The 18713-nt window shown below is 50.2% G+C and overlaps 2 protein-coding genes and 1 pseudogene across 2 annotated transcripts in view; 1 reads left to right on the top strand and 2 right to left on the bottom strand.

The window, feature by feature from the left end:
- Mapkapk3 (MAPK activated protein kinase 3) overlaps positions 1-6024 on the bottom strand; it is a 32208-nt gene extending 26184 nt beyond the window's left edge. The window contains exons 1-2 of the mRNA XM_041677517.1: positions 5816-6024; positions 5284-5560 (exon numbers count right to left, since the gene is read on the bottom strand). Of these exons, the coding sequence (XP_041533451.1) occupies positions 5284-5508 (225 nt within the window). The 5' untranslated portion in view covers positions 5509-5560; positions 5816-6024. The remainder of the gene's footprint in view (positions 1-5283; positions 5561-5815) is intronic.
- On the bottom strand, positions 5720-9854 carry LOC121464535 (annotated as a pseudogene).
- A 3517-nt stretch (positions 9855-13371) lies between these two features.
- On the top strand, positions 13372-18672 carry Cish (cytokine inducible SH2 containing protein). Its single transcript, XM_041676718.1, has 3 exons — positions 13372-13765; positions 16642-16862; positions 17086-18672. The coding sequence occupies exons 1-3, from the start codon at positions 13746-13748 to the stop codon at positions 17616-17618; spliced, it is 774 nt and encodes a 257-aa protein (XP_041532652.1). The 5' UTR covers positions 13372-13745; the 3' UTR covers positions 17619-18672.
- The last annotated feature ends 41 nt before the right edge of the window (positions 18673-18713 follow it).

Raw genomic sequence — 18713 nt, 5'->3', positions numbered from 1 at the left:
TAAAAGAAAAAGCTGCAGGATGGTGGTGGTGGACGCCTTTAATCTCAGCACTAGGGAGGCAGAGGCAGGCAGATCTTTGAGTTCTAGGCCAGTTTGGTCTACAGAGCTAGTTCCAGGACAGGCTTCAAAGGGAGCAGTGGGGAGAAGATCCTGGAAGTCTAGCAGAAGAAATCCCAAAGTAGGTTGGCAGTACACTTTTCAACCAGGCATGGTATGAAGTATGGCTTCTTTTTTGTTTGTTTGTTTTGTTTTTCAAGACAGGGTTTCTCTGTGCAGCTTTTGGACCCTGTCCTGGAACTAGCTTTATAGACCAGGCTGGCCTCAACTCAAAGATCCGCCTGCCTCTGCCTCACAAGTGCTGGGATTAAAGGCGTGCACCACCACCACCCAGTGAAACACAGCTTCTTAAACAGTGGCTCGAGCCCCGATATGGGCTTGCCTAACTTAATGTGGGAGCTGTCAAAAATTCGGCAACAGTAAAAGGTTTCTGACTATACAACAACCAAAAGTTTCAAACCCAAACACAGAATGAATTCAAGGTGGGGGCTGCAGCACTGATCATATGCCTTCCCCACAGCCTCGGTTCTCAACACACAACATGTGCCCTTTGCACCGTGCATGCCATCACCACATGCAGCTAGGAAGCTGCATGTCTGAACCATCTCACCTGAGAGTTAATACAACTGCATATTATGGCAGTGGCTTTTTTTAAACCATGTTTATGAACTTGTCTGCTCTTACAGAAACAAACAATGGTTTAATTACAGAAAACAAGACCTTTAATATTTTTCTACCATCATTCCTCAGTATGTTTTACACTAGCATATCTTTGGATTACATTGTTAGAATATTTGACTTTTAAAATTGCTGTTTGAGCAACTGATGAGTTCCATTTTAAAAAAATCATTAAAATGGATTTTCACTTGAGACCAGAATTTCCAGCAGTTTCTGGAAGGGCCCTAAACATACTTCTGACATTTTCTTTTCTTAAAAGATTGATTTATTTTTATTTTATGCATGTGACTGTTTTGCCTGCATGTATGCATTGTACCCCATGTGTGTCTGAAGCTCTCAGAGCCCAGAGGTAGGCAATGGATCCCCTAGAATTGGAGTTCCAGACAGTTGTGAGCCACCATGTGGATGCTGGGAACTGAACCCCTACTCTTCTGCAAAAACAACAAGTGTTCTTGACTGTTCAGCCATCTCTCCAGCCCACTCTTCTTTGTTAGAGAAGGATCTCACAGTGTAGCCCTGGCTGGCCTGGAACTCACAGAGATCCACCTGCCTCTTCCTCTCAAGAGCTAGGATTAAAGGCATGCCCGCTTCATTTTGTCATATTTATGGAAAAAAGCATCAACAATTAGAAAATCAAAATATTGATCAATTCTGAAAAACACTCTTAAATTCAGTGATGTCAAATATTTGGCCAAGATATCTTTATGTCAAAAAATAAACAAAAGTAACCCCAGCACTCCAGAGGCAGAGGCAGGCAGATCTCTGTGAGTTCGAGGTCAGCTTGGTCTACGGAGTGAATTCTAAGACAGCCAGGGCTGCACAGAGAAACCCTGTCTGGAAAAGACAAAATAAATAAATAGATAAATAAACAAGTGCATTCATCTCATTCATATGGAATTTTGCTTTCATTTTAACAGTCACATTGTATCTATAACAAAGAATTAAATGTCTTGATGATTTGTTATTAGTAAATGTATGATTTGTATACCTATTTTATAATTCTATAAACTCAGAGTCATGTAAAACTTTTCTAACAAAGTGGCAAAATTTTGAGAAGCCCTGGTATAACAATCTCAGAACATTCAAGCCTAGATCTAAACCCCACTTTTGCTGTATAGTTTAATGCTGTCCTGAAACCTGCTTAACCAAGTTGATTGCCCCTGGCAGTTCAGAAACCTCCAGGCTCCTCAGATTTTTTTTTCTTTCTAAGTGAGGGGTCACCTGGTGAGAATCTTTGGCCAGTGAAACCCTTTCCTTTCCAGGGACTCTGCTGTGCAGGGCCACTGGCCCATTCATGTGCCTCTGGCCTGTTGATTAACTAACAAGGAGCAGAGGCTCATCTGACAGGACTGGAGATGCAGGTGACAGGGTAGTGGCTGCCAAATGAGAAAAGGCCTGCCCTGCCTGGCAGCCCCACCTAACCTCAAATCCAGCTCTACCACACCAGCCCCAACAGGCCATCCCCACCCATGGAGCAACAGGGTGGAGCAACCTGGGGCTGGCCTCTCTCTCTCTCTCTCTCTCTCTCTCTCTCTCTCTCTCTCTCTGCCTCACATTCAGACTTCTTCCTCCTTCTTCCTGGCGTCCTGGGTGGAGAAAGCCCCTGTGCTCACAGGTGTGGCCCAGTGGCAGATAAGTGGCAGAAAGGACCTCACTGAAGGATAAACTTCCTTCCTCCACAGGCCTCCCAGGGGCCTCTATCTGGGACAGCGAAGCTGCTGTATTCCTTTGTGACGTTCCAGGCCTTTAGACTGGGAAACAGCATTTTCCTGTCATTAATCTCAGCGAGACTGTGGGAGAGATTAGAAAAAGTCCAGGTCCTTGAGCTTGGTTATGTCAATAAGCGTCGAGAAGCCACTACCATATACCAGGCCCTGGGCCCAGGTGCTGCAGGGAGCTTTAAGAAATAGCTTTAGGGGCAAAGAAGTTTCCATTGCTCCAAAACGCAGAGTCGGAACAGCTTTCTGGAAGGGTGGTAGTGGAACTGAGCCTCCACAGGGGCATGACACCTTCACAGAAGCAAAGACCAGAGGACTGAACTGCAAGAGCCTTGTATGCCATACTCAGAGGCTCAAAGGGTACAGAGTCAAGTCCAAGACCCTGGTGACATCAAGACTCTGGTGACGCCAACCAATATCTCCTGGTCTGGAGGATGTATTTCCAATCTCTCCTCTGTGGCACTGTGCTTCAGGACATCACGTGGGCCTACACAGCAGGCATCCGGAGCAGCCGAGCTTACCTCAGCCATCAACACCAATGAGCAAGAACTGTTCGGGCTGAGGTAACCAGTCAACTTCCTGATCTTGATTCTGGGAGGAGGATGTTCACTGTACAGACCCAACCTGGAAGACTCTACAGGAGATACCCCACCCCACCTCCGTTCTCTTTAACAAAGAAGAGAAAAGGAGGCACTGGGAGCCCAGGGGGCACTCCAGCAGGCTGTGGTGATCGGAAAGGAAGGGTCTCAGGCCTGTCGTCTAGCAGCAGGAACAGAAAAAGGGGCCCTACCTGCTCTCCTCCGTGTGGACTCCCCATGTCTCCCCAGGGCCTTCAATTTTTATTTTCACTTGAAGACACTAAGTACCGGGACCACATCTGCTTTTACTCAGTTAGGCCTGGGAGGAGCACAAGATGTCAGCAGGGGTACGAAGCCTGCACGCCTCCATATTCCCCCTGAGGCACCCCGCCCTCCAGTTCCAACAGCACAGCATAAGTGCTTGGGGCGCCAGGAAAGCTCTGCTGGTCACAGAAGCTGGCCTGGGGAGAGAAGCCTTGCTGTGCATGAGGGCAAGCAGAACAAGCCAGTGGTCAGCGCAGAGAGAAAGGGGAAGAGGGCAAGGGCCTGCTCCTCTAGGGTCCTACTGAATGCTAGAAGCCACTGGAACAATGATCAGAGTTTGCGTGCCTGTTGCATCTAGGTTTCCCACTAGGTACCTTCTGACCTCTCAGGCAACAAAGCCTAAAGATGGGCATAAAAAAGGAATGGCTTGGCCAAGTCAGACCACAAGGTCAGAACAGGACAGCCTAACAAACTTTGTGCCTCTAGGGAGGCACAAAGGCACAGAGTCCATGACCTTCTCCTAGGCTGAGCTAGAGCAGCCAGGGAAAGGGTCAGGACCCATTCCAGGCCAGCTGAGTTCCCTGGGCCCAGGTCTAGGACTATGCTGAGGTCCCCAATATATTCTTGCTCTTCTGGGCAGAGGACAGAAATTATGAGTGAGAAGATGCCATCCTCCCCGTCCCCCACAAGGTGAAGCCACTGAAACATTATGTTCACAGTCACTGAGGCAGAGGTTGTGCTGGCCCCTTCTGATACACCAGAGAAAGACAAAGAATGGGGCCCGGGGCCTCACTCGAACCCTTTGCAGCTCCTGTGTCTTACATAAGTCCGGAAGCCTCTCGAGGCCGGTTCCAGACCTATAACAGGTTCTCATTTCAGGTTCACACCAACTCCTGCTCTTTCTCCCTAAACAAAGTCAGAGACTTAACTACAACCGCCCAAGGTATCACCCAAGGCCACAAAGCTGGCACACACACACACACACTTGGTAGAGATTACAGCCACCTCTATAGGACTCTGCACCCTGGCTGCTGCTGGCAACTTGTAAACAGACCTTTACTAAACTCACTTCCGAGAGTCACTCTCCGCCATGCTGTGCCATCCAGGGGCCAATGGCATGACCTCCAATTGGGTCAGCTTCCCAGTGGCAGACAATTTGAGGGATTCTGAAGGAACAGGAGAGGAGTGGGGTGGGACCACGAGTAGGGGTCCGGGCTCTTGGACTGGAACTGGGTGCCTGGAGCCAGATTCAGATAGTGAGGTCAGCTCCTCCAAGCCACACCCCCATTCCAGCAACATCAGTGTGCCAGGCTTCTAGGGAACCTTGGGTATGGTGAGACTCTAAATGGCTGCTCGTCATTTGTCCAGGGTGGGTCAGCCTAGGGCAGAGCTTTCCCCTTTCCACAAAGGGCAAACACTTCATCAAGAGCCCAGTAGTCAAAGAGCATCCTAAGCTGTGATGGGCATTAATTAGTCTTTGCCTCACTAACTAGCTCCAAAAGGCTCATAGTAAAGCCTAAAGCAGGCAGGGGCAATAAGGAAGCAGCAGGCCACTCTGATCCTTGGGGGCTCAGCCTCCGGTAGAGCGATACTTAGACCCATCTCCATAGCAGGAGCTACTTGTGTGTGTGGGGGGGGGGGGGGATATCGCCAAGCAGTAAGAGCCCCTCTTGGGCCTGAACACAAATCCCAAGCTAGAAACCAGTGAGGACAGCCACTCCCTCCCACCTTCCGGGTACAGCCGCTTTACTCGCACTGACTCCTCCCCCTTGCTCTCTGGGACACACCCCGAGCTTGGGTAGGTTGAGCCTCTATTTCCCCATGTGTGAGGCTGGGAGAACCATGAGTCCGATCTTAGAGGAAGAGTATAAAAATAAAATATGATGCCAAGTGTAGATGGTTAATAGAGACCCTGGACATAACCCCCACAAGTATCTGCTGTTGGACACTCCAGGTCACCCCGGCCCTCAGAGAGATGGGTCACTAACCTTCAAGGCACACTTCTGCCCAGTGCGCCGATGGTAGCACTCCAGCACCTTGCCGTTCACACCCAGGCCCAGCACCTGCTTGGAGAGCTGGTAGTCGTCAGTCACCGCGTACTTCTTGGGCTCTCGTCGTACACCTAGTGCCTGAGTACCGCCCGAGGTGGGTCCACCGAGTGCACCCTGAGGGGGCACAAGACTCCCCCTCTCCCCTGCTGTCTCGCCATCCATGGCCCCCACGGGGCGCTCGGAGGTAGCCCCAGCCTGGCGCGTCCAGAGGCACCTGAGGGAAAGGGAAAGAGTCACTCGGCACAGGGACTTTTTGGACACACCCCAGCCTTGGTTTCTCCACAACTAGACTGACTGGGCTGCTGGCCCAAGACAAGCTGGAAACTGCCTGAGAGTACCTACGTGCTGGGGGGGGGGGGGGGGGGGGTGTCCCTCAGTCCAGGCACGTGTCGAGACGGGAAGGAATCCGGCGCTGTGTAGCCACCAGATCCTGGAGAGCTGGCCTTACTGGGGCCCAGGGAAAGCGTACCTGGCGAAGGCGCACTTGGAGGCAATGCACTAGACGGAAGCCCTGCAGCACACGAGAGGGGCAAGGGATAGTGATCCCGGGAGCCAGCAGCCGAGGGGCGCCCTGGGCCGGAGTCTCGCCGCCCGCGGCCCACGTGACCCCTACCCCCCTTCCCGGCACGTCATCCGGACTTGGGGCCCCGCTAGGTCAGCCTTAAAGGGCCAGGCGGGTCTGGGCTGGGCAAGACAGGGCACACAGTCCCTGGCAGGCTCCGCCCTGAGCCCGGACAAGATGGGGGCGTGGCCTCCTGAAGTGGCTGGGACGCTGGCAGAAACTCCTCCAACTGCTTTAAGAGCCTCGGATTTTATCCGCGACCTAGAAAAATGACAGCGCAAGACGTTTTGTCTAAGGGCTCTTGCACACTGTCAGGGGGCTTGCTAGACTCCCGACTTTTCAGGTGGCTAAGCGCTCTAGAATTCAACTTATTTTTTGCCAACCTGCCCTGCGAAGTGGTATGTTGTTTGATTCGCCACTCTTCAGTCCCTGGTGGTTTAGGGTACCTCTCTAGCACTAGGCAACTTTTCTTTCTGTGTACTTTCTGACCAGCCTTTTGGCTTTGCAATTTACTTGTCAGCTATAAATGGTTTGGGGCCACATTCATGCTGTCCTGCAGCAGCCACCGGGTGAACACGCCTGGGATATACTTGAATCAGAAATTTTGATTTTTCCACTTGGTCGGGTGCATCGATAAATAAAGAAGGCTTTTCGCCTTATTATGGTTTGCGCTTTTGGTTCTGTTTTAAGTCTCCGGTCATGGTGATGAACACCTGCACAAAGAAGACTTAGGCAAGAAAATTTTGAGTTCGAGGTTAACCTAGGCTACATCGTGAGGCTATGTCTTTTTTAAAAAAATAATAATTAAAAAAAAAACAGCCGGGCGTAGTCGTGCACACCTTTAATCCCAGCACTGATGAAGGTGGCTCTCTATGTTGGAGGCCAGCCTGATCTACAAAACAAGTTCTAGTACAGCTAGGGCTATTACACAGAGAAACCCTGTCTCGATAAACCAAATAAATAAATAAATATAGATTAATTAAACATTAAACTCCCTTTCTCCCACCCTAGAGACAGATTCTCTATTAGCCTTGAAATTTCCCTTTCTGCGTTTAGGCATCAACTTCATTCTCAGTCCATCTTAGCCAGTCATGGATATCTCGAGTCAGCTTTCCCAGAAGAAATACAGAAGAATCAGAGGCGCCCATGAAGGAAAAAAAACTCGACGAGAGCCACAGAGATCGAGATTGTGTCTCTTGTGGCAAATCATCCGACCATATCCACAACCCACAAGCTGAGGAACTGCAAGGAGTGATTTGAGAGTTTTGGAAAGTGGACTGCACTATAGGCAGGCCATCTGAGCAGGTCTCTGCTGCCCTCTATAGGTTATATTCAGAACTTCAGTCACCAGGACCTCTGTCCCACATAAAGGCGTCTACCTTCACGGTATATAAATCTCCTGGCCCAGGAATTAGTGACTTTGAAGACCTTCTCTATAGCCTTCCACCACAACACATACAAAGATGCATGGGCTGCACATCCCCAATTGTCAGAGAATTAGTTCCCAGCTAGCAGGAACTTGATGCCCTTCTATCAACTGTACAACTGCACCCCGTTGCAGATAACCACTTTCTGAAGAGTGCAGCAACTATTTGTGGGTACTCTCTGTGTGCAGAAGGCTCAGCCCGTCTCCTCCAGAACTGGTGACTCTGTCATCTCCAGGTATCTTTTAAGTTAGAAACAATAAGTGGCGCAGAGGTCCCAAGATAACCATCAGTTGCAGAGGTCCCAAGATAAGAGCCTCCTCTGATCATAAGAAGCTCTTCCTGTAGACCAGGAAATGTTCTACATAAACAACATGGCCTCACTGAGACAGGGAAGGAAGAGATGACCATCCCTTCAGACACACAGTGAAAACACACAAGAGAAACAAGCCCAGAGAGGGCACGTGACCTACTTGAAGCCTGCAACAAGCAAGAGAGCCCCCATTTCAACCCCAAAGCACAACCTCAAAGTTGGGGTCTCTCAAATAATGGCCTCTTCGCACGGTGTGTCCTTCTTTGTTCTACTCATTCACATGTGCAAGTGTACCCTTACACAGGCACTCACGCTCTTGTGGAATCTTATTTTAACCAAGCAAAGATGTGTTACGTTTATGCTGTAGAATATTACTATAACTGTTAAAGGTGTGTTACATTCTTTTATGCTGCATTTGTTTAACGATATAAGGATTGTGTTTATCTATGTAAAGACATATTGAATTTGTTTCACCTTGCCTGCCTAAGGCACCTGACTGATCTAATAAAGAGCTAAATAGCCAATAGCTAGGCAGAGAAAGGATAGGTGGGCTGGTGGACAGAGAATAAATAGGAGAACAACAAGAGAAGAAGAAAGAATGAAAGAAGTGGGAAAACAAAGGAGATGCCAGCCAGTCAGCCAGACACAGAGAAGCAGTGGAAGTAAGATGTACAGAAGAAAGGTAATAAGCCCCGAGGCAAAAGGCAGCACTCAGGAAGCAGAGGCAGGCGGATCTCTGACTTCGAGGCCAGCATGGTCTTCAGAATTAGTTCCAGGACAACTAGGTGTAGCATGATTAATAAAAACTCAGAGACTTATATTGGGGTTCAACCTGAAGGTCAGAAAAGCAAAACAGCCAGCCACTGGCTCTTATTTCTACCTCAGTCAGAAATGACAATCCTACCTCCAGGAATTCTCAGGATGAGACTGTCTGAGAGTTGTCTTCTCCATTTTATAATTGACTCTAGTGTCCGGTTTCTATGGCAAACTAGTGTGGTTACTGGATTAAAGGTGTGTGTCATCATTGTCATCAAGGCTGACCACAGTGACTGTTTTACTCTCTGATCTTCAGGCAAGCTTTATTTATTAAAATACAAATGAAATATCACTACAACTAGGGCTACAGAGGGAAATCCTGTCTCAAAAAAACAAACAAAAAAAAAATACCCAAAGCCGGGTGGTGGTGGTCCATGCCTTTAATCCCAGCACTTGGGAGGCAGAGGGAGGAAGATCTCTGTGAGTTTGAGGCCAGCCTGGTCTACAAGAGTTAATTCCAGGACAGACTCCAACGCTACAGACAAACCCTACCTTGAAAAAGCCAAAAAAATAAAATAAAATAACTTTATTTTCCTTCCATCATATTTACCTTTGCTCAGGTGTTTGCAGAGCCGCTCAGAACCACTCAGTGGTGACTCCATCCACTCAGTGGCCTGCACTGTGGGAGCTACTGACCACTTCTCAGTGGGTGCCTGGGCACTCCAGCCTTCAGGAGAGAACTTCTGTATGGGTACAGAGGGCACCTGCATACCCTCAGACCAGCCTGCCACCTCTGGGTAGCGACAGTGACTCAGGAGCTGGCACAGTCCATTCACCCTGGAATTCCTCCTTGGTCACAGTCTTCTCGGCAGCAGGCTGCTTCTCCCCAGTCTCACCCCGTCTCTGTAGAAGATCAGGCATAACCTCCCAAAGGTGTTCATTGGAGACAGTGTCAGGCATGCAAAGTACTTCCGGGGCCAACATCCACCACATCAAACCCACTGAGTGAGCTCTCTTGTGTTTGCCTGGGATGGTAATGTCCACAGAGTCTGTGTTACACAAAGCAGTGGTGGGCAGGTTGACATGAGACATCTCTGTGAGGGACTGATGGTCAGCTCCAAGATCAGTCACCACTAGAAGCCTCCCTGAAGGCTGGTTGGATCTGGTTAGTGAGGTGGCAGCAATTGGAGTGCTTCAGTGGCCACAGTAAACTTGGGCAGGGCTCGCTGGCTGGCCGGTGTTGCCGGAGGAGATGATGCTGACATCAGCAGCATTCTCAATGGCAGCAATAGCCTGAGCTGCAAGTGACAACTTCTAGGTCCTCTTCAGATTTCTGATGCAGGCACCACACTTTTCCTTCTGTAGATGTACTGCTCCATCTGAAGGTCAATGTTGGGCCCCCTAAGTGGGTCCCAGCCTCAAGGAATTTGAGGACATTGAGGGCTCCCGACATTGTTTAAGCTTTCCTTTAAGTAATGATGAGAACCAAGAACACCACCATATGAACCCATCTCTGGGCATTTCAGAAAGAATTAAATTTATTTTTTTTTTGAGACAAGGTCTTGTGTAGCCCAAGCTGACCTCAAACTCACTAAATAGACAAGGATGGCCTTCAATTCCTGAGCTTCCTGCCTCAACCTCGCAAGTTTTAGAATTACAGATGTGAGCCACCATAAGCTGTATTTTTGTTAAAACTTATCTTCATAGAAGTCAAACTTGCTTGCTACAGAGTATATACACTGAGGTATATAAAGTAAGTAGTCTAATAAAAAAAATGCCCTTCCTGGGTTAGTGAGATGGCTCAGTGGGTAAGTGTGTACTTCCTACATAAGCCCAGACTTAGGTTCAATCCCTAGGACCTATGCAAAGATGTAAGGACAAAGTAGACTCCACAAAGTTGCCTTCTAACCTTTCCACTCACCGTGTGGCATGTTTAACTATGTGCGTGTGTGTGCGTGCACACAAATATGCACACTGATAAAATCTAAATGTAAATGTCTATGTTTACATAAACACAGATTTACCATATCAATCATAAACGGAGGTTTTCCAGATGTTCATTTAACCCAGGTAAATCAGACTATGTAGCTTCTTCTCGATGCTTGTGCTGCTGCAGCCACCCGGAACCATGTCCCGTTCACACTGACAAAAAGATTCAAAACAAGCCGGGCGGTGGTGGCGCACGCCTTTAATCCCAGCACTCGGGAGGCAGAGGCAGGCGGATCTCTGTGAGTTCGAGGCCGAGGCCAGCTTGGTCTACAAGAACTAGTTCCAGGACAGGAACCAAAAAGCCACGGAGAAACCCTGTCTCGAAAATTCAAAAAAAAAAAAAAAAAAAAAGATTCAAAACATAGGATGGGTGTAGGCAGGTTGGCTTCATAGCAGCAAACTCTGCCACTTAGCCCTTTGTAATAGTGTGGACAAGGTAACAGAGACTGGGACCTTTGAAATAGCTTACAGTGACCAATAGACCATTCAGTAAGTGCCTGGTGGAGGCCAGTCCCTGCTCCCCACCACAGCTGCCTTTTGATGAAAGGAAACCTTCATGGTGAAAGGATAGAAGCAGATATTGAGGGAATATTGATGTTTATTCTTGTGATCCATATTGTGATTTTTCGGGGGGCGGGGGGGGGGGAGAGGCAAAGTGTCCTGCAGCGACCGGAATCCATACAGTGCCTGGGGCAGAATACACTAGAAACAACGACCTCTGGATATATGGCTAGTGAGGTCTTAAGAAGGAGCGCCACTAGGTGGCAGTGTGGGCCCAGCAGTCAGGGAGGGGTCTGATCAAGAGGCGCAGTCAGGGACTGGAGAGGTAATAAGGAAATGGCCAAAGTTACTCGCAAAGCTTGAATGAAGCAGGTAGGTGGGCAGTTTGTCGTTTGGGCCCGCCACGATTCCCAGCACACAAGTGGATACATAACACTGTCAAATCCACAAAAGACTATTGGGGAGCCAAACCACTTGGGGTTTCTAATCCCTGACCTCTATAGGAGATGCTTTCAAGGGGATAGCTAGGTGCCCCGATACAAACTAGAGTGAGGACAGAGAAGGATGCCAAAGAGTTTGCAGGCTACCTCCACCTAGAAGAGAAGCCTGTGGAAGGTTGGAGGGCTTTGGTTGCAACCCACTATTTGCTAGTCATACAACCAAAGGCACACTGTAGCCTGTGCCTTGGCTTCCTCACATAAAAGATGGCATTATCTTGGTAGTTGTGACGGCAGAATAAACTTGGAATTTGCTGAGTGTCTAGCACATGGTGCGTGTTCCGTAGTCACAGTGAACTGGCAGGGACACCGTCTTAGGGTAGAGCACTTGACATGTGCATCAAAAAGATCCAAGTTCGCCACCACAGCTCTGGGGGCCAGTGAAACAGACCAGCACATCAAGATGATTGCCACCAAGCCTGACAACCTTAGTTGGAACCCTGGGACTCACATGGCTGTGCCCTCTGACTTCACGTGAGTGCCATGGCACTTGAAAACATGAACACACACACACCACATTTTGAAAAGGAAAATTACAGCTTGGTTGCATGACACCTGTGAAATCCCCTTATCTTCATAGCAATGTGGCAATAGATAGCTCCTATTGAAGAGTTAGCTGCCACCCAGGGAGGGATTTCCTGCTCTCTAGATACCCCAGCTCCACGCCCACCATATTCCCAAGAAACTGGCTTCTTTTTCTGGGAGCCCTGATTGGGTTAACCTGAAGCCTAGCTTCCCCTTCAAGGCAGATACAGAGAATTGGGTCCCTTGGAGTCATTTCTGATCCTCACTCAGTACTCTTCCCCTTTTACAGAGTTTTATCTTCAGCTCCCTATCTTGGGTGGGGCACCCAGAGCCTTATCTGTGCTGGGGAAAACCCAGACATTATTATTCAAGATTCTACACATTGCCAGAAACCTGTCATCCCTGCCAAAGATCTTGTAGCCACCCTTTCTGAGGAAGCTGGGTGGAGTGACTTGTGTGGAGGGAAGAGACAAATGTACTGGACCCTGATGGGTGTAGAAGTAGTGGATGCTACTGGCTCTCCAGATCTCATCTCCCCATATCCTGGACCAAGGTTTGGGAGGAGGTTCTCAATAGACCCTACAGTCCTTTAATATGCTCCTTGGTAAACTGGACATGATGGCTTAGCCTGTAATTCCACAATGGAAGCCTGTACTCAGAAGTTTGGGGATAGCCTGGTCTTCCTACTGAGTTCCAGGTCAGTCTGGATCTTTTTTTTTTCTTTTCTCTCTCTCTCTTTTTAATTCTCCCTAGTGAGTTAATGGGAATAAACATAGCAAGTTCTCTTGTTTTACAAGAGAGCAGTGTCACTGTTCTGTCCCCTACCTCTTTGCTCCTATCCCCAAACTATCTTTGTTTGAACTCTGTTCTCGCAGCATTTGGTTGTGCCTCACTAAGCCATAGACTGGAGCTATCTGGGAGCTGATTGTCTCCGTTTACCTCTCAGGGGGATAATTTCCATGACTGGAGGTACACTCAGAGATCAAGCACGGGTGGGACAGACTCATTTGATACAAAAGATTAACCTGAATCCTTTTAGGCCCCCTTATGCACTCCGCGCCTCTCCCTAAGTCTCTCTCCAGATCTCACATCACGCCACCTACCTCCCGGCAACTCCACACACAGTGTCCTGCTGTAAGCGAAACCCAATAGGGAGTCCTAACACAACGTCCGATCAGCTAGGAACGGCTAGCTAGGAGGACCGGCCCAGACCCTGCCCCGCGCTGTAGTTCCAGGGGAGATAAGCGCACCCATCCCCAAAGAAGCAGAGTAAACGAAGGCAATCTGGCTTCAAGTTGCCAGAATCGCACCCTTCTTTCTAACTTGCCCCCAACCCAGTCTTCTCTCTACCGGTCTCTAGGTCCCGCCTCACTCAGTCACGTCAGTCCAATGTCGACGCACTTCAATTGGTCCGTCCAGATGCTCGGCTCCACCTCCAGCTCTGCTATTGGTCAAGTCATGGGGCTCCCGCCCAGTTTTCCTGGAAAGTTCTTGGAAATCTGTCAAAGGTGTTTCCTTTCGCAGTCCAAAGCCTTAGAAGCCAGCGCCCCTGTTCCCCTCTCGGCCACGGCAAAACCTGCGGTTCTAGGAAGATGCGGCTTCCGGGAAGGGCTGGGACACAGCGGACAAAAGATTAGGAGGCGCCTGGCCCCGCCCCGCCCTCCCAGCCCGTCCCCCTCGTCCTTCCAGCCTGCTAGCTCCAAAATCTTTCAGTCAGTGCTTGTCGCCCGTGCGCCCCGGGACCTTGACCTTCGTGCCCTCGACACCCACTGGCTCCCTTCTGCTTCCGTCCTGCCGAGCCCCGACTCTCGAGCCGCCGTTGCCTCTGGGACATGGTCCTTTGCGTACAGGGGTAAGCGCAGCTCTCTCCCTGCCCATACCCCGTGCGGGAAGCGCTGGAGATCACAGGCCTCCAGCTAGCTGCAGGATTTGGGAGGGCTTGACCGGCTGGAGGTGATGAAGTACGAGAGGACCTCGAGTGCTACGCTTAGGATCCCCCCCCCCACACACACACACACACTCACACACTTAGTAGTAAGGATAGGGAAACGGGGCCGGCGAGCGGTGGGAGGAGCCCCCATTCCTGAGATCTCAGGGGCAACAACTATAAGAGGTCCTCCGGAATGGAGTTTACCAGTCTAGACCTTTTTTTAACCCAGAGTTTACCTAGCCTTCCGGTTCCTATCTATCGGTGACCAGCCCTAAGATCCCTCTGTGTTCAGGTGTCCATTGCTCTGTTCTAGGTTAGTGTTTAGGCTCTTGGGGAAACCAGCCTGTCTTTGACTCTCCCAAGGCTAATAACCAACACCGTTAGGAGCACCCCACACACCTCTTTTTAGCCCAGATCGAGGTTTCAGTGTGACAAAGCCTTTTGCTTGCCTTCTCCAAGGTTTCCCAAAGGCACGGAATATGGGACTGTAGTAGCAGTGGGACTTTGATAAGACAAAGTCTTGGCCCCAGCTGAGTGGTCTTCGCACACCTGTTTACTGTTTCAGGGTCCCCTTAGGTCATCTATCAGTCAGGAATTTAGGAAACGCTAGGAGAGGAAATACATATGCATGCGTATTACAAAGTCAGGGAGAGCTGGGTGGTGGTCTGGTGGTGGTTTTTTAACTTTTTTAACTGACGTGGGTATGGTGCCAAGTGAGGGAGAGTGGAAGGTGGGGCCGGGCTGAAGAGCCATGGCTCTAAGCAGTCCTGGGTCTCCAGGAAAGACATGGAGGTGCCGGGACGTTCCTATCATGTTTGTTCATTCTTTCACCTGAAGTTTGGACTCCCCAGCAGACCCACACCCTGTCTTCCTTCTTGGATGGCCCCCTCCTCCATTCTTGGTTCCCACAGCCTCTTTGACTTTGCCTTCACTGAAGACCCCTGGGAACCTCAGGGACAGTGTTGGGTATTAGGGAAACAACATCTTTAACAGATTTTGTGTGTGTATCCCACCTCCCTGGGCTTGGTTCATCTCACTGGCATGTGTCCTCAGGCAGACTTAATGGCTAGATTCCAAGACGTGCACACACAGGTTCTTGGAACACACCAGTCCTCGGCCCCACCACGATGACACAGTGGTAGACACTCCCATGCCTAGATATGTAGTCTCTCCCCAGCCACCTGCGGGGAGAAACAGTCATTCTACACCTAGACATGATACTAAGCCCAGAAGTGCCACTACACACACATGTGGGACTGTGCAAGAGGCCTCACTACGTTGTCTGGCCATGCTTACCACAGAGCTTGTGGAATGACTGGCTAGGTGCCCACATTCTCTCAGATGGTACCTGGATCGGCTATGAGCCACAGCAGGCCGGTCACCTCAAAATTCTGCCTCTCGCTCCCTAAATGGGACGCCAGAGCTCTCCCAGCATACTCAGACTGCTTGAGTGTGGAAAAACCCTTGGCAGGCAGAGCTAGTCACCCCTTCTCATGACCATGACCTTCTAAACACCACTTACACTGTCAGGTTTGGCTTCTGTCCCTGCTGATTGCCACCAGCTCCTAACCACCCCTTGTTTACAAGCAATACCCGATACAGATGGCCTTCCCACAGCAAGTGTGGCAGAGCCTAGGGTTTCATTATCTTGAGGTCCTAAGATCCAACAGGGGCCTAGACACAGAACTGAGGCCTGGGCACATATCTTATTAGAAATAAGAGAAAGCCAACATTCCTTCCTCAGGAAGCAGAGCCCCTGGATTGTCCCCCACCCCCCACCCCCCACCCCGTGGGCTTCCTTTGAATTTCAGTCATTTTAGTTCCCCTAACCCCAGCTCTCTAAATGGCCAAACCCCTCAGGGCAAGTAGATGCTCATCTGGAAGGAGGGGAAATGACAGCAGAAACAAGAGCAAACTGTACACAAAACCACACAGCATAGCAGGGCTGACTCGACAGGGTGGAGTCTGGAATGTAGGTTGAGTGTTCTGTCCTTTGGTGGGTGCTCGTATTTATGAGAGATGAGAGCCATCAGTGCCTTTAGAGGCCACTGTCTCTCCTCGCCTGCGAGGAACAGAGCCCAAGACGGGAATCTGGCAGGTATGGGTAAAAGCTTGTTGAAGTCTTGAAGTCCTAGCCAGTGTGGACTGGGGTCCCCCTAACAGATACTTCCCTTGACAGGAAGCTACCGTGTAACCTTAGGCTTTCTCCTGTAATCTCCAGATTCCCTGAGGATCCCACCCTCCTTTTTCCTGTGACTCCGCGAGATACAGTGGTATTGACAGGCTACCTCAGTCAGAGCTCAACTGGGAGATAGCTTTTGCTTGGACAGAGCCCCCGTTCTTGTGGTAGGAAGGCTGAAAATGCTCATGGGGAGTGGCCTGTGATTTTGGTGATACCAGATGAGGGTTAGTTTGTATGCAGTAAATGCAGGAGAGTGGGGTCTAGGAAACCAGGGTTATGGGTATAGTTCAGTGGTGGAACATGGAGCGTGTGTAAGCCTCTGAGGTCGATTCCCAGCACCCCAAAAAACAAGAAGGAAAGACCTGTATACACGAGCTGGATGTGGTAGCGCACCCCTTTAATCCCAGCATCTGGGAGACAGAAGCAGGTGGATCTCTGTGAATGTGAGGGCATCCTGGTCTATATAACAAGTTCCAGGCCAACCAGAGCTACATAGTGAGACCCTGTTCTTTGTTTTTTGTTTGTTTTAAATCAATATATTTGGTGGAAGCAATCAAAGGATTTTTTTTAAAATGAAGAATATGTGAGACCTCTGTCACCTGTCTTCCCACTTTAGATCTTGTCCTTTGCTGGCTGTGGAGAGAATTGGGCAGCGGCCTCTGTGGGCCCAGTCTCTGGAGCTGCCTGGGTCAGCCATGCAGCCCTTGCCCACTGGGGCATTCCCAGAGGAGGTGGCAGAGGAGACTCCTGTCCAGTCAGAGAGCGAACCAAAGGTGCTAGACCCTGAGGAGGACCTGCTGTGTATAGCCAAGACGTTCTCCTACCTTCGGGAATCTGGTAAGTCTCAGGGGAAAAACAGACCTTGTTCTGGGAAGTCTATGGAGGAACTAAGCTCTTGGGATTTTGACTCTGATCTGGGAAGGCCCTGCCCCTAAGTCTGATGGGAGAACTACATCCCTGTCCAGGGAACTGTGAAGGGACTCTCCACCTTGGCCTACCCTGGATTGGTACCTTTAGGTAATTTCTGATCAGTCCCTTGGCCTCCTCTCTGCTTGTCTAGGATGGTATTGGGGTTCCATTACGGCCAGCGAGGCCCGACAACACCTACAGAAGATGCCAGAGGGTACATTCCTAGTACGAGATAGTACCCACCCCAGCTACCTGTTCACGCTGTCCGTCAAAACTACCCGTGGCCCCACCAATGTACGCATCGAGTATGCTGATTCCAGCTTCCGACTGGACTCCAACTGCTTGTCCAGACCTCGAATCTTGGCCTTCCCAGATGTGGTCAGCCTTGTGCAGCACTATGTGGCCTCCTGTGCTGCTGACACCCGGAGTGACAGCCCGGATCCCGTTCCCACCCCAGCCCTGCCTGCACCTAAACAAGATGCACCTGGTGACTCAACCCTGCCCCTCCCCACGGCTACCGCTGTGCATCTAAAACTGGTGCAGCCCTTTGTGCGCAGAAGCAGTGCCCGCAGCTTACAACATCTGTGTCGCCTCGTCATCAACCGTCTGGTGGCCGACGTGGACTGCCTACCGCTGCCCCGGCGCATGGCCGACTACCTCCGACAGTACCCCTTCCAACTCTGATAGGGCCCGGCACCCTGCTCTGCCTCACATCGTTATAGCCTGGAGGGGACACAAGCCCCAGCTGGACTGGGTTCCTGCTGTCCCTTCTTCGGTCACCCTGGTGCCTGCATACATAGAGCTGGATCAGAAAGTGCCAACAAGAACAAGGCAGGTGGAAGAGGGGTTGTCGCACAACTCTGAGGTCAGTGCCTCCAGGTCCCATGTGGCTGTTTGTGGTGAGCCATGTGTCAGAGCGGAGAGAGACAGGCAGGACCTCATCTCACCCTGGAGGCTGGACCCAGGCCTCCATTCACTGGCGTGCCCTAACCACCTGAACTCTGTATATTCTCCCAGCCCTGGTTTCTCCATCTGCTGGGTAGGGCAGGCCCCCTACCCATCTGGAGAGCAGCCAATCTGTTTCTGGGAGAGTATGAGCCAGAGGAACTGAGGTTGATGGTGCCAGCCCCTGGTGGGGAAGTAGGCCAGGCTGGTGGGGAGGGGGGCTACACAGTTAAACAGTATTTATTTTATTTATTTTCCTTATGGGATTGGGGGTGGATTAATGGCGTGAGCCATCCCATTTCTCTGCCCTAAGGCCTGAGTCAGCCAAAGATCCCCAGCCCTGGTTCTTCCCTGTGGAGACCCCCATCCCCAGACAAGACATTGGGCCCAAAGTAGTCCGGAATACCCTGGCCCTGACCACCTGCATATGAATGTGCCCACTCCCTTTTTCCCCTAGCCTCTCCGGGAGGCTGGGTAAGCAGACAAATGGGAGCCAGAAATACAGAGCTCACACTCATCTCCTCTGGGGCAATGCCATGGCTTCACGGAGCTGGCTTCTCTGTGGTGCAGCCCCTGCAGAGGGCACGCTCTAAGTCAGGAAGGGGATGCTGGCTAGGGCTGCTGCTGCAGCTCTTCTGTGTCTGCTTCCTGTTCAGGAAGTTGCCCGCATGCGAGAGAGGGAGAAATGCATACCTAACGAGACTTTATAAAACAATTATTATAGCACAAAAACCAGTTTGGTAGTTTCTCTTCCACTGATTTTTCTGTAACGATAATAAAATTATGCCTTCCATTTACGAAGCCTTCCGCGGGTCATCTGGTGTAGCAGGTAGT

Source organism: Microtus oregoni, unplaced genomic scaffold, assembly GCF_018167655.1.
Source record: "Microtus oregoni isolate MIOR12 unplaced genomic scaffold, Mior012 000028F_ref0000031, whole genome shotgun sequence".
NCBI classification, from domain to species: domain Eukaryota; kingdom Metazoa; phylum Chordata; class Mammalia; order Rodentia; family Cricetidae; genus Microtus; species Microtus oregoni.
The sequence above is the reverse complement of the archived record's forward strand: the minus strand, read 5'-3'. Positions and strand labels throughout refer to the sequence as shown.